Below are 16,522 nucleotides of genomic sequence, written 5' to 3'. Positions count from 1 at the left end.
GCTTTCGGAATTTGTATTTAATATTATGTGTGTAATGTGTGTCCCTATTGACATCTGCATTTATAAATTTATCTCATCAGGTTAGCTTATAAAATATAAAAATATAGTTACCTTGAGACATTAAAAAATTATCTGTCACCTTTGACTACCGACCAAATCTGTTGAGCAAACTACAGATTCTGTCGATTTTATTTTTGGTCATTTGGCTAGACCAATGAAATGATCGAATTCAAATCAAAGGCTAGCTGTCTGTTTGATGATCTCACCGGTCTTCAATGTTGACAATGCAAAGGACCGGTCCGGTCGCAGGGCGAGGCCTGAGGTATGAGACGGAAGGGGACTCCACACTCAACACTGCAGGGTTCGCGATTCACGCACACCGCATGCCGTACGACCAGTCAGTACGACAGTAAAGTTGTCCGCCTCACGCGCGGCGCGCGCGCTCTTCTCTCTATTCAAACTTTTCATCTTTACTCAAATTTTCGTCTAGTCAAAATGTAGTTTAGTGTTCGAAACGTTTCGAATTAGTGCTCGTGCAGTGTTCTAAAAGTGATTTAGTTCCGTCAACGTTACAAGCTACGGTCCAAAGAACAATGCTGTGGGAAAAAATAACGTTCAGCTGGCATCGGCTGTCGTTCCCAGCTACCTACCTACCTCTCTCCCCCCGCGAACCGGGTGCTGGGTTCAATGCGCCTCTCGGCGTTTATTCATCGTTTGTGGGAAAAGTTGACCCCCGTTTTTAAAATTCATTGTTATCGAATTCACACGATTTCGTTCTTGTGATTATCGCATCTTAGATGCTGATTTGAATTTTTTTGAAATTCTTTAAAATTTTACTGAAAATTGAAATGACTGTGGCATCAGCCAAAACAAATTAATCAAAAAGTAATTTATCGTATAGTTAATTAGAGACCGGTAAAAAATAAATATAATAAGAAGTCGTCAAGGTTGTAACATTCCGCTGAACTAGCTATTTATTATTTGTTCTAAGCTCTGCCATGTTTACCGAGTATCAAAATTGCCTTAATTATCTTACTTTGATACGCATAGTGATGAACTATTTGAGGAAAGAAGTCTACGCTTACGAATATTATTTTGCGGAACGGCCGTTAAGAGTTGAGTTTTTGAAACGTTGCAAATAGCATTGTTCGTGTTCGAAGAATAGTGCGCTGTGAATTGACGTGAGTCGTTAACATGATGTGCAGTGAATTCAGTGCCTGAGGATTTTACGTGGAAGCTGAAAAACTATCTCAAGATGGGTAACCAAGGATCATCTCCGCACGAGCCGTTGGATCGTGCCCAGGTGCCAAATACAGATTTAAAAATGGTGCGCTATAAGTTATAACACATTTTTATTTTATCATCTATAATAATATATTACTTAACATATTATTTATAATTATATAATAGCCTCGATAGCTCAACGGCTAAAGGAGCGGACTGAAAACAGAAAGGTGGCCGGTTCAAATCCGACCCGTTGCACTATTGTCGTACCTACTCCTAGCATAAGCTGTACGCTTAGTTGGAGGGGACAGGGGAATATTAGTCAGCAATTAACTTGGCTAATATTCTTTTTAAAAAAAATCTTACTATCTCAATATTTTTCTACAGCTGTACTTATTATTGGACATTCCAAATGGGAAACAAAATAGGTATGCTGCAAATCATACAGTTAGGTCGCCGTATGTTCTAACTTAGTAGGTAAACTAACGTTCAAAAATCTGATCCTCTGCTGAAATAGTGAATTCATTGAATATTTTTGGAAGCCACCTATTGGTAATCACGCACGTTGACAGTTCATCAAGTATAGTACGCGACAGGTCGAGATGGCAATCATGGTGGGGACGCCCTGCACACCCGCACAGCCCCCGCGCTATCCCGGGATAGCGCGTGTGACGTGCGGGTTTGCGGGGAGTCCCCCGCCTCATATCCCGGTTGCCATCTCGACCTGTCGCGAACTATAAGTAGGTAGGGTATATGCCTACGTGAAATGAAACCAGTCTTCAGATCATCCCTACGGTGGAGGTGACCTTTAGCCTGAAACAAGCTTAACTAAAATCGATACCAAATATTCAATATGGATGCCTTAATAAGTCTTGTGTGAATAGTTAAATATAACTACCTTAGTAGGCATTTAATTTTGTAGTAAGTAGGTACCTACCTACTTTAATCTTGCATTATTCGCAAATTAATATTTCAACCTTTAAATTGATTACATAATCCAAAATAAGTAATTATTGCTTTAACTCGCGTAACCTTCCGAGTTTGTAGCATTGAACTATTATGGTTTGTAGTGACATTGAAACTATCCTGGATACAAAGAGTAGTCAGTAGGTATTATTGACGTCAACGAGAATATTAAGGTCAAATATTGGCCTTTCAGCTAAAGTATTTAATTCAGAAAAACATTCTTCGAACTGAGCAGTATCTAGGTACTATTTACCAGTTTATTTAATTCCGCGGTGTTTTTGTCCAATTTCCTGAGAGCGGGAAGGTTATTATTTTTTTGCTATTTTATTCAACGCCAGTATGCTTCTTAACGAAATCGACAGAATCGTCAAAAAGACTGTAGGTAGACTACGTGGCCGAGAAATATGTAGAACTAGAGGATGCCCGCGACTTCGTCCGCGTGAATTTAGGTTTTTAAAAACCCCATGGGAACTCTTTGAATTTCCGGGATAAAAGTAGGTAGCCTATGCCATTCTCCAGTCTAGGTCTTTAACTATATCTATGCAAAATAATCACGTCCATCCGTTGCACACCTCGCGCCTCCAAGCTTCCGCTGGCAAGCAACATACCGATGTCAAAGCCCAATGCAAATAGGATTGTTACTCGTAGTAGGATTTGGAAGCAGGCGACATCGCGTCGGTTTAGTTGTTCCTTTATCTAACCGACTTAGTAGGCCGGTTTTTAAATCACCATGATTTAGGAATGCAATTCCTTACAGCATCAGGGTTGAGGAGTTGGGTCCTCGAGTTCAACGATAATCTTTACTTGGTAGGTAAGCTACCCCCAATATCAAGTTAAGACAGTTTCTAAATATCATCAGTTTAGGTGGTCAGGTCCCGTGCAGCATCAGGATTGAGGAGTTGGAATCCAATTTTTTATGGAACAATTTCGCAAAGTTTCTCTATTAGGTATCTAATTTAAAAAGAAACTACGCAAATCGGTTCAGTAGGTACTAATCTCGGAGATTCCGGTGTAGATACATATTAAGAAAAATACATCTCCTCCTTTTTTGAAAGTCGGTTAAAAAGTAGCTTATGTTATACCCTGGCCAATCCTCTACTTGTCTGTGAAAGTCCCGTCAAAATAGGTTTAGCCGTTCCGAAGATTAGCCCGTTCAAACAGACAGACACTTTAATTTTATTCATTAGTATAGATATAAGTAGATAACATCACAGGTAATATTCTAGAATATTATGTTGTAAGACCGAAACAACCTTAAAGTTAAACCGGCTAACATGGCCTTCTTTCAAACATAATTATTAATTAAGTACGTAGAGACGAATAGTCTTTAAACTTGTTTCGAAATCCATTGTGGGATTTTAACTAATTAACAAACAAAAAATAAAAATAACCTTACAATGTTTGAGTTTCTTTATTAAAATCGTAACCTTTTCTTCACTGTGGTCTCAAAAATCTCAATTTACCTATTACATCTTATACAAGTACATATTATTATAACCTTCTTGGTGACTTACTTACTTCTTCGTAGAAACAATAGTATTTTATCCTTTTTTGAAAAGTGTCTTAATTTGATCCTAAAGTGATTATAAACTACTACATTTATTCAATCGAAAAGTGCAATAAAAATGCATATCGAATTTCGCCGCGAAAACGCTACTAGCTGTCCTGACGTCACACGGATTGTTAAGCAATGGTGTTTTCAGTGAAATACATAACAATTTCAATCCATGTGACGTTACAGTCGGAATTAACATGGCGTCAACGGTTTCATGCGTTTTGGATATTTGTAGAACAGATAAAAAAGTGAAATCTGTAAAATGAATTATAAAATTCATTATAGGTACTTATAATTTTATAAACTGAAATTAACATTTTTCGATTGCTTATTGCTAATATACAGATCGCGCGGCGAGAGTTTGGCTTTGACCTTCGGGTGGAGGGGATTACTGCGCATGGGTACTGTCACGCACACAATACTTTTCCTTTTTTATGTACCAGGTTGGATATTTGAGTGGGTCAAAATTCATGTACAGTGGTAATAATGCTAGAAAATAATACGAAATAGATAAACTTCTTCATTTATTAAAACTATTGATAGTTATTTTACTTATATAAAATGTTTATTTCCTTTTAAAGTTTACAGAGACAGCGATGAAAATTCTAAATAATTGTTTTTTAATAAAATTATTTATTCCAAGATACATGTAAAATTGGTACATACAAACAAAAGAAAACTTAAAATAATTATTAAATACAAAAGTTAACATTAAAAAAAAGTCTTAGCAGCAGTGCTATTCAGATTCTTATATAATAAACAATTAACGAAAATAGCAATTCACTTGTGAACGTGATTGTACAAACAGAGGCAGGGAACGACTGGAGCAGTGGAGCGCCAATCAGAGCACCGCGTGCGCCTACACACCCGCCCCGCACCCCACTAATTGCCCGTTGATACCCAATTTCTGATTTCTGCGCAATAACGGTCAAAGCCAAACTCTCGCCGCGCGTACTGTACCTACCTACGTCTTGTTTATATATTTTTAGATTTTTTCTCGCTTGGTGTAAAATACCGTATTGTGAAAAGACGTTATTCATGTAATGTACCTCTTTTTTTCGTGGAGAAGTCTTCATGGCAGAGACTAATACCACTGCGCCTGGGAAATCAAGCTAGTGGCGCTTAAATGCTAGTTGCGAAGGGTTATGCGTGGTTATGCTATGCATTCTTATTATAGCTTGACGTCATTTATATCTGCGAGATCTATTTCATGTCAACCGCTCAGAATATGGTAGGCAATGGGTATTATATTTCTCGCCGTAAGCATTTTTCACTTTGCTACATCTACTATTCTGTCTTAAAAACCGGCCGAGTGCGAATCAGACTCGCGCACTGAGGGTTCCGTAGTACAATCGTATTTTATCGACATTTTGCTCGATAAATCAAAAACTACTTAGGTACCTACTAGGTCTCGTTCAAACCAATTTTCGGTGGAAGTTTGCATGGTAATGTAGGTACATCATATTTTTTTTAAAGTTTTATCACTCTCTTATTTTAGAAGTTACAGGGGGACAGACATGACGAATCTATAAGGATAATAAAATCTTCCGTTTTTTGCCATTCGGCTACGGAACCCTAATAAAAACAAAACTCGGCATAGGTATTACATCAAAAACTGGAGCGCATTTAAAATCTGCACTCGAGAATTTAATACGATAGGTACTCGTGTTTTATTCACGTCTCAAATAGAGTGATTTGTTTGAAAGGCCACGCTGCAAAATAATATGGAACTTTGTATTTTTTTCGTGACAAGCATAAAGCTTTGATAACAATTTCGTAAAGATTGAAAGCCTATTATCTAAATGGTTCCCTCTCAAACATCCCGTATAATTTAACACTTGACCATCTGGGTAATTTTTAACTCTCATAAGCTTTTTAACCGACTTCCAAAAAGGAGGAGGTTCTCAATGCGGTTAAAGTAAATTATTATAGCTTAATAACCGCCTGAATATACTTACTTACCTACCTAGCATAAGACTCTTGAAACTTTGAAATGTTTCAGACAAGCTCTTCTAGAATTAGACGACGATTCGCTGAAAACGCCGCTCAGGCGCAGACAGCAAGAGTTCAGCCGTTCTGAGCTCTGCGTTCCGCATTATTTGTAACTTCTGTAACGTCATAGCGCCGCGCAGACAGTATAGGCAGTCAGACCGCACCGGTCAGAGAGAACGTTTGCGTTCTTGCGTTCTATTTCCGAAATTACAAAGAACGCGTTTTATTTTAAGATTCCAGTTGGTATTTCTTGTTTTTATATCACTTTTTATATAATTATGTAATTCATTGAAGCTTACGCCTCATCTTCGGGAGATGAACTATCGAGATACATGTTTCATATACAACTTCTGTAGCCAAAATGGAATGCTTTGTTGACCTCCTTCTGTGTGCGTTAAGAACTCCTAGAAGTTTGACCGCGAACGCGAGTTGAACGCTGAACGCTTTTCTGTCCGCGCGGGCTCTAATAAGCTTTTAAATTAAAACAACAAGAAATTAGGAATTACCCAGTAATATTACTATGAAGATAAAATATGTTATTTGATAACAACGCAGCAATGTGGCGCCTGAATTGAAAGAGACACTTCCTACTCAGATTGTAAGTACTTGGCTCAGTGCCTCCCAAACATGGCATTGCAACTGTGGTATAGCGTAATCCTAAATCCCGATAACTTTACCTACCATACCTTCCTAGTATATTATAACAATTCACATGCATGTTTTTCAGACCTATATTCCGTATTTCACCCCCTTAGTGGTCGAATTTTCAAAAATCTTTTCTTAGCGGATGCCTACATAGCTTTAGCTATCTGCATGCCAAATTTCAGCCCGATCCGTCCAGTAGTTCGAGCTGTGCGTTGTCAGTCACCTTTTCCTTTTATATATTTAGATTAGCTTATGCCCGCGACTTAGTGTGCGTGAACTGCACAAATTTCAAACCCCTATTATTGATTATATTTGATCCCCTTAGAGGTTCAATTTTCAAAAACCCCTGCTTACCGGATGTCTACGTAATAGGTACGTATCTCTATCCAATCTATCGGCATGCCAAATTTAAGCCCGATCCATCCAGTAGTTTCAGCTCTGCGTTGATGGATCAGTCAGTCGGTCAGTCAGCTTTTCCTGTTATATATTTAGACTGTTAAGAATTTATCTGCCCTTAGCGGACGGACTACAGATGCTATGGGATGCCATAATACCTAAAATTTCATTTGTAGTAAAGCTTGTCTAAGCCCCATACTAATCGTCTATAATGCGTAGGTACATACATATATACATACGATACGTGCAAATGCCAGTGATTTCGCACGTGTTGCAGAATAGGTAAAGCCTAAAGGTTATACAGCCGTGTGTGACTACATAAATTCGAGTTACCTACAGTTTTTATTACAATTACGTAGGCATTTGCGAATCTATTCTGTGTTTGCGTTGCAGAATATTAAAAAGCTAGGTACCTACTACTCACTCAATTTCATCTTCGCGCGTCACAAGCGGCCTTCACAAGACGTAAGTAGGTACTCCTAAGGACCTTTCGATTTTGCCATCATCGATTCTTCGTGACCAGTTCACTGCTACATCAGCTTGTGTAACTTGTTCGTCAATTTCTACACTTTTTAACCGACTTCCAAAAAGGAGGTGGTTCTCAATTCGGCCCGTTTTTTTCGACTTTTTTTAAATGTATGTACCTAGTACCTACACCGAATTTTTCCAGGTTTGTGGACCGATTTGCAAAAATTTTTTCAGAGGATGTTTCGGTGGTGGCCCCATAAAAATTTCTGGACCCAACTCCTCAATCCTAATGCTGCAGGGCTACTGCCCGCCTAAGTTATCAAGATTCAGGAAGTGTTCATAGTGAATTAATGTTGTAGGTACCAAGCAACGACTTTATGCTTGAACTCCAAGTCCCAACTCCTCAACCCTGATGATGTAGGGGACAGATTCTGGATTTTCTGATGGTGAATTGATATTTTAGGTATCAAGCAACATCTTCATGATTACACTCCAAGTCCGAACTCCTCAAACCTGATGATGCATTGTATAGCACTCCTAAACTATAGAGATTCAGGAATTGTTCCTGGTGAAATAATATTGTAAATGCCGAGCATAGACATTGTTATTGAATTCCAAGTCCCAACTCTTCAATCCTGCTGTTGCAAGGTACTGAACTCCAAAGCCGTGTGGATCTGGAAAAATTTGCTGCTGAATTGATATTTCAGGTACCAAGCAATGACTACTTACACTAAAAAGCTTTAAAAAAATTATGTAGTACCTACCTACTGCTATATTTAAAGATTTTTTTTTTAAAGAAATAATTTCGATAGCACATTCCATTGCAACACCACACCAGGCACTTTTGAAGAGGCAGGTTAAGATGTTTGAACTATTCGATATAATAAACATTACCAGGATGGCAGGAAGACGTTCAATCATCAATGTACGAGTTTACTACAGCATGACAACGATTAACGACATAGCTATAAATATATATATATAGTATATGCGTCCGTGCGATGCGCCACACGGAGAGAGTATTTTATTTTGCTGATAACTAAGTAGGAACTTAGTTGGAATCTTATCTGTGCCCAGTTACAGGTGGCTTACCTCTAGGCAATTTTATCTTTTTTTAAATATGAATTTATAATATTTGCTTCCTTTAATTTGTCACCTGCAGTGCGACATATTTCAATATTCGCATACATCGTTGATTTAAGCACATATTTTAATCTACCTTCTTGGGGTCCCAACATCCGTCATATTTTGGTTCTTTGAGCCATAGCTATGTCCTCCTCCTCCGTTCTTTGAGCCATAGCTAAGTTTAAAAAGAGTTGAGGTTGCATTCCGTAGCCAAATGGCAAAAAAACCCTTATAGATTCGTCATGTCTGTCTGTCTGTCTGTCTGCTTGTCTGTCTGTTTGTCTGTTTGCGCGAGAGACACTTCCAAATTGGTAAAATGTGCCCCCCTGTAACTAATATAAGAGAATAATAAAACTAAAAAAATATATGATGTACGATGTACATACAAACTTCCACCTTGGTTTGAACGAAATCTAGCAAGTAGTTTTTGATTTATCGTGCAAAATGTGGATAAAATACGATTGTAGTATGGAACCCTCAGTGCGCGAGTCTGATTCGCACTTGGCCGGTTTTTTTTTGGCTTTGAGTTTTTCACTGATACTTTTAGCTTAGCTTTTTCTTTTCTGATTCAGCTAAGTCCATTTATAATAAGTAATAAAACGTACCTTATTGTTCTAAGAAATCTTACTCAGTCTTTACGAGTCAACCGCCGAAATGCTATTGAATATAGGTAGGCATTGGCATCGATAAAATATAACGAACTTTATCGAAGTTGTTAAGTAAAATGAGCCTCAATAGCTCAACGGGTAAAGGAGTGAACGGAAAACTGAAAGGTCGGCGGTTCAAACCCCGCCCGTTGCACTATTGTCGTACCTACTCCTAGCACAAGCTTGACGCTTAGTTCGAGAGGAAAGGGGAATATTAGTCACTTAACATGGCTAATATTCTTTTTAAGAAAAAATATATATGTTATCAAACACAGTTTTGAAAGAAACACTCAATTAGAGGCAATATGACGTCGATATATACCATAAAAGGCACTTAGGCGTAGGTCTGCCTAAGAATTGGATACTTTCAGTTCGCCGCCCACTGAAAGCCGTATAAACACAATGGCGTCTACCTATTTAGTATTTACTATTTATCCAGCACAAGTACCTACGGCGTTCCTACGTATTTACCTTGCATGTGCTCCCACCTCTTCTTGAGTAAACACTAGAAGCGAACACTTCAACGCGCATTTAGTAAGCTGTAGTGATAAACATAATGTTTCTACACTAATATTATAAAGAGGAAAACTTTGTTTGTTTGTTTGTTTGTTTGTTTGTTTGTTTGTTTGTTTGTTTGTTTGTTTGTTTGTTTGTTTGTTTGTTTGTACTGAATAGGCTCAAAAACTACTGGACCGATTTTAAAAATTCTTTCACCATTCGAAAGCTACATTATCCACGAGTAACATAGGCTATATTTTATTTTGGAAAAAAATAGGGTTCCGTAAGATATTTGGGTTTTTCGGACACAAGGTGTAAAAAATCAACCAGAAAAGTTACTTATTTTGCGTACGCTGCCTAAACTATAAAAGATAGAACCATAAAATGTTCTAATTAATTGTAGATCTTATAAATATCTACAAAAAAGTCCGCGACACACTATACCCATCTATGTCGAGTGAGGCACAGCAACCATTTTTTTATTTAAAAATCTTGAATTTTTTTTGGACTACATTTAAACGCGTTTATTTTACTCATGCTATTAATCCTAAATAAATGATTTCATCACTAAGAACAGTTTATGGAGATAATATTTGGTCTTTGAATGATTAAAATTGGACGTTTGGTTTTGAAGTTATGGCGAAATTAAAATATTACGATTTCTGCTGCACGGCCCGTTGTTATTATATAAAGAGGTAATGTCGTTAAGTTTGTTTGTAGGGGGTAATCTTTAGAACTACTGAACCGATTTTAAAAATTCTTTCACCAGTAGAAAGCTACATTATTCCTGAGTGACATAGGCTATACGGGATCTTTAAAAACCTAAATCTACGCGGGCGAAGCCGCGGGGATCAGCTAGTATTATATAAAGAGGTAATGTCGTTAAGTTTGTTTGTAGGGGGTAATCTTTAGAACTACTGAACCGATTTTAAAAATTCTTTCACCAGTAGAAAGCTACATTATTCCTGAGTGACATAGGCTATACGGGATCTTTAAAAACCTAAATCTACGCGGGCGAAGCCGCGGGGATCAGCTAGTATTATATAAAGAGGTAATGTCGTTAAGTTTGTTTGTAGGGGGTAATCTTTAGAACTACTGAACCGATTTTAAAAATTCTTTCACCAGTAGAAAGCTACATTATTCCTGAGTGACATAGGCTATACGGGATCTTTAAAAACCTAAATCTACGCGGGCGAAGCCGCGGGGATCAGCTATCTTTGAATATAGCAAGAACTTGTTGAAGGATAGTTAGTATTAGGCTACTTGACACTTTTTTTAAGTTGGTCTTAAATGGTTAATATTTGTCCTATTATATCAAAAAAATTAACACTATATTTTTTTGCGCCCTATATACCGTAAAACTTTAATTTAAAAATATTTTTTTCTTAGACAGGTAAAAACACTGTCGGCCATGTTTGGCCGATAGATTATCTGTGCTCTGACGTCATACATTTGTAAACAACAGCATAACCTCCCAAAGTTTAATAAACATGACTTCTATATTAGTTTACATGAAAAATATAGTAATTATCGTTATTGTATCATCCAAGAATGTAAAAAACGCATCGATAAAGACCACAGGAAAGTTGTGAATTAGAGTGCCCAGTGAAATAAATATACGTAACACGCAAAGACTTGCTTAAAGGGATCCTATATGACTAACGACTTCAACCCAAATTTATTTTTGCAAAGATCACTTTGTTGTAAGTCTTACTTAATAACTTATTCAATTTATAAAGAGAAAACGATATTTTTTTACGTTTACTATGAGTTTTTAGAAATATATAAAAACTAGCTTATGCTCGTGACTTCGCCCGCGTGGACTTCATAAATTTCAAACCTCCATTTAACCCACTCAGGGGTGGAATTTCAAAAAATCCTTTCCTAGTGGATACCTTCTCTTTACCTACAAAGAACACACCCACCAAATTTCATGTATCTAGGACCAGCTGTTTAGATGTTTAGGCTGTGCGTTGATATATAAGTTAGTCAGGACTCTAAATTTTATATATATGGATACTACGTTAGTCCCCGCGTGACATAGGGATGACATTTCTTTGTTTACATATTTAATGACGTCACATCATGGCTGACAGCGTTTTCTGCGTTTCAAATAAAAATAAAAATTGTATTTTTTTAAATTGGATTTATATATCCATCCTGCGTTTTTAATAATTGTTATTGATATATTTCGTTGTCTTAAGCAAAATACTATAATAAATAATCATTTATTGGACGAAATTAGATATGAGTCAAGTAGCCTATTGAACAATTTGAGGAACATGAATCACATTAAATGCCGAGCATAGACTTTGTTATTGAATTCCAAGTCCCAACTCTTCAATCCTGATGCTCTCCTAAAACGTGTGGATTTTGAAAGTTTTGCTGGTGAATTGATATTTTAGGTACTAAGCGATGACTACTTACACTAAAAAGCTTAAAATAAATAAAACCGACTTCTAAAACCACTACAAAGTAAAAAATAACTTTTGTTTCTATACGTGTATGTAAGTATGAAGTCGGGCGAGCTTAATAAAAGAAACTAGAAATCAACTGTAAATAAAAAAAACTGCAAAAAAAAATAGAATACACGTGTAGAAACAAAAGTTATTTTTTACTTTGTAGTAGATTTGGAAGTCGGTTTTTTAAATATTTTTTTAGTACGAGCAGGTGCGGAGTTTCGCAGTATCCATCCATCCATCGTCTATCGCCGTCCATCGTGCGCGTTATGCCATGATTGCGATGCAGTTCTTAGTAATCCGTTTTTGTTTTACGCCAACAGTAGTCCCTCGTCTGCGCAGGGCGTTAACGTTCCGGCCGTTTTGGCTTTGCAGTAGTGTAGTTAAGTTAGATATAACAAGAAAAAATTAAAAAGCCCTCAAACCCTAAGAATTTGAATTTGAGATTTTTTCCGCTTTCATTTGATATCCCACTCGATACAATAGAAAAACAAAATTTTGGAGACTCGCACTTTTTGGATGTAACATTCGCCAGGTCGATTTTGTCGAATAAAAATGTAACCCATGTCATCCAGACCATAATAAAGAATCAATTGACACCTCATTCATCAAAATCGGCTCAGTAATTTAGGCGTTACGGTGGAACACACATAAATACAAACCTCCATTGACTGCTAACCTGCTAACATGATCATAACCCTTGCTTTTGGCTATGCCGTAGTCGGGTGAAAAATAAAGACTAAATAGTAGTATTTGGTTGTTTCAGAAGTCGTCAGTTCGCAGCTCGTTGAGGCGGGCGCGCGCCGGGGCCGCGCTGTCGCCGCCGCGCGCAGGCATGGAGCGGCTGCGACGCTCGTTCCGCGAGTCCTTCCGCCGCCGTAAGGGCTCGCCGCCCGAGTCCGCGCGCCCGCACCAGTGGCACGCCGACGAGGCGGCCGTGCGCGCCGGCACCTGCACCTTCCCCGTTAAATACCTCGGCTGCGTCGAGGTGTTCGAGTCCCGGGGGATGCAAGTTTGCGAAGAGGCCATCAAGGTTCTTCGAGTAAGTTTCTACAGTGTCTATTACTTACATACATACAATAAAAAGAAATTGTGACCTTTCTCATTATAGTTTAGCAAGGCCTAATAAAGTTTGTATGTCTGTCTATTCCCTATGCAGTTGCGAATCGTTCATCCAATTAGTTGAAATTTTGTACAGTTGTTGTCGGGACTTGTGGGATGATTTCTTACACTACCATCAACGTACAATAAGTAGCGTGCGAGGCGCATTACATTACAACGCATGCCGTGCATAAGCTATAGTCGTCGCAAAATCTCGCCCCGCGGACAGCGAGTTTTTGCTACGAGTATAGTAATATCTAGTTAGTACTTAATTTGACGATTGTAATGCGAAGAGAGCCTAAAGAATAACAATTATTACAACTACAATAGCAACATACAGCTTGTTTGCTTTGGTCCTCCTATTGTATGCTCTGTCCATTTGGGACTATGAGACATGAGCCATCTTATAATATGTATTAAGTAATCAGAGACGCATTGTCCCGTTTACGTCAAATCCATACAAGTGCAGACAGTCAAATCCCCATGCACGCGAATGTTAAGACGTTATGTACTTCATTAGGTATCTATATCCGACTGTAATTTAAGGTTACACATAACAGTGAGGAGCTGGTAAACAAAATGGTGTAGTTACACTTCTAATCAAAATATTTTTTTCTGTAACTGGATGTTTTTTGATCCACTGAATACAAATCCGAACACACTTCCAAGCAAAACAGCCTAAAACTCTACTGAAAATTGGGCCCTAAGTTCATAATTTTGATCACTGAACACAAATCTAAACTCATTTCTAAGCAAAACGGCGTTAAACTATGCTAAAATTGAGTCTAAAAATCGTGATTTCGATCAAAACGGTAGGTATAATTACAGTGATGTTTCAGAAGCTTTCATTCAGTTTTTTGCTCCTCCTGTAAAAATAAATCGTGCAATCTCACCGTTTGTTCGCCAGCTCATCTGTTATAACTACACGCACACGACACTATGTACTATAAGTACATCCGACTCTAATATTTAGAGTCCCCGCAGACCACAAACTTTTTATCTGCCGATAGTTTGGTCGGTTTCTTAATCAGTATGAAGATCTAATCGTTATAATTTGCGCACTTACATACATCTTCATACCTACTGATTAAGAAACCGACCAAACTATCGGCCGATAAAAAGTTTGTGGTGTGCGGGGACCCTTAAAGATTACACATATTAACTGATGTAAAAGGAAAAGGAAGTTTACATGAGTGTACAGGTGATAAGCATCACAGCGTTCAGCTCTCATAAGCTTGAACAAAAAATCTCGCTTGGTCTCGCATCCATCTGCATACGAAAGGTGCTGTTGTGAATAACGCAGGAAGCGTTCATTATTCCCTCTTATTTGCCTTTATTGGTACTTAGTAACAAAATTGTGTAACTGGTGCTCCATTAGAAATAGAATAGAAAGATGTTTATTCAATTAAATTTTTACATTGACTATTTTTATTACTAGCTGATGCCCGCGACTTCGTACGCGTAGATTTAGGTTTTACAAAATCCCGTGGGAACTCATTGAATTTTCGGGATAAAAGGTAGCCACTCCACTTCACTCTCCAGGTATACCCAGGATTAACTATACCCATGCAAAAAATCACGCCTAGCCGTTGCTCCGTTGCGGCGTGATTGAAGGACAAACCAACAAACAAACACACTTTCGCATTTATAATAGGGGTACTGATTAGCTGATGCCCGCGACTTCGTACGCGTGGATTTAGGTTTTTAAAAATCCCGAGGGAACACTTTGATTCCGGGATAAAAGGTAGCCTGTCTCTCTCCAGGTCTTTAACTATACTCATACAAAAAATCACGTCGATCCGTTGCTCCGTTGCGACGCGATTGAAGGACAAACCAACATATCAACAAACCAACAAACAAACACTTTCGCAATTATAATATAGGTAGTGATTAAACTTAGGGACAGTTGTATCACAGAAATTCATGCTCACCTACAGTTAAACTTCATCATCATCAACATCATTTCAGCTTGCGGACATCCATGGCTGAACTGGCCTTTCCCAAAGAGCGCCACTAGACCCGGTCCTCAGCCTTCCTTATCCAGCCATTTCCCACCCTCTTTATATTGTCGGTCCATCTTGCTGGAAGGCGCCCCACACTACGCTTAATTTTTCGCGGTCTCCACTCTAGAACTTTCCGGCTCCACTGGCCATCGCTCCTAAGCATATAGTCTGCCCGTGCCCCATACAGTCAGCCAAAAAATCAGCAAAGTGGACTACACAAGTCAATATTCTTATCTTCTTACTGAGCTGGATCTAGGAATAAGAAAGGTCTAGGCCATAGTCCACCACGATGGCCAAATGCGGATTGGCAGACTTCACACCTTTAAGAACATTATGGAGAATTCACAGGCATGCATGTTTTGCTCATGATATTTTCCTCCACTGTTAAATTTAGTTGCTGAAAACGCACATAAATCCGAAAAGCTATCTTGTCGGACCTCTCTCGCTGTGTCCTCTGTCTCATGTTTCTGTACTGGGCATCCAAACTCCAAACTCTCCAAATAAGAGGTCGATGTCTTAACCACTAAGCTATCACTGCTGCTTCTTACTAGTCTTCTGGTTAAATGCATATTATATTTTTTTAAATACTGATTTGAAATTGTGTGGTTTGCAGAATTCCCGGCGGCGTCCTGTCCGTGCCGTTCTTCACGTCAGTGGAGATGGTCTGCGCGTCGTAGAGGAAGAGACCAAAGGGCTCATAGTAGACCAGACCATTGAGAAGGTCTCCTTCTGTGCACCGGATAGAAATCACGAACGAGGGTTTAGGTGAGTCACATCATAACATTCTTAGCAGTTCTACACGTCAGTGGAGATGGTCTGCGCCTCGTAGAAGGAAGAGACCCAAGGGCTCATAGTAGACCAGACCATTGAATTAAGAAGAAGAAAGATTTTATAATTTCGGCTTCGTAGATCGTTGTCTCTGTCACTCATACCTATGTGACGTTTTGTCGGTCTCAACGACAGAGACAACGCTTTACGAAACTGCTATATATATTTCTAAAGGTCGATGCACAAGATTTTTGGCCGCCTACTGTACATGTCTATGACAGGTCAGCATTGTGTATGACTCATATATTGAACGTACGCCAATGTGGCTAATTCCATTGTACACAATCTCTAAACTAAACTAAAATGGCACGTCTAAATCTATTGCTATCCCTTTCATAATGTTGCTTGCGGAAAAGGATAGTATTAGATTTAGACCTGTTAATTTAGTTTAGTTTAGAGATTGTGTACTAGAGAATCGGCCCCATTGTAGGATTATCTTTAAAGTGCATTTATATTTTGAAGGTTATAAGAACCGCGAGATGATATTCAACAATTATGTGTGACTAATAATGCGGTGAACACAAATTCAAAAATACTTTATAATTCTGAGCTTTTCTGTTATGCGATGAACATTTTTAAAGTGTCAAAATCACAAAGTTCCCACAGGTTCTTAAT

General features: G+C 38.3%; 1 protein-coding gene across 3 annotated transcripts in view; it reads left to right on the top strand.

Annotated features, from left to right (window-relative positions):
• Window positions 1–16,522, top strand: part of LOC117984706 (protein numb-like) — a 45,158-nt gene that overhangs the window by 16,972 nt on the left and 11,664 nt on the right. For 2 of the 3 annotated variants that reach the window (XM_069500209.1, XM_069500210.1), the window contains exons 2-3: window positions 12,742–13,017; window positions 15,693–15,844. In XM_069500209.1, coding sequence (XP_069356310.1) covers window positions 12,811–13,017; window positions 15,693–15,844 — 359 coding nt within the window. In that variant the 5' untranslated portion in view covers window positions 12,742–12,810. Of the gene's footprint in view, window positions 1–375; window positions 1,328–12,741; window positions 13,018–15,692; window positions 15,845–16,522 lie in introns of those variants that run through there. The other variant, XM_034971355.2, reaches the window with a different exon arrangement.

Source organism: Maniola hyperantus, chromosome 8 (assembly GCF_902806685.2).
Source record: "Maniola hyperantus chromosome 8, iAphHyp1.2, whole genome shotgun sequence".
NCBI classification, from domain to species: Eukaryota; Metazoa; Arthropoda; class Insecta; order Lepidoptera; family Nymphalidae; genus Maniola; species Maniola hyperantus.
The sequence above is the reverse complement of the archived record's forward strand: the minus strand, read 5'-3'. Positions and strand labels throughout refer to the sequence as shown.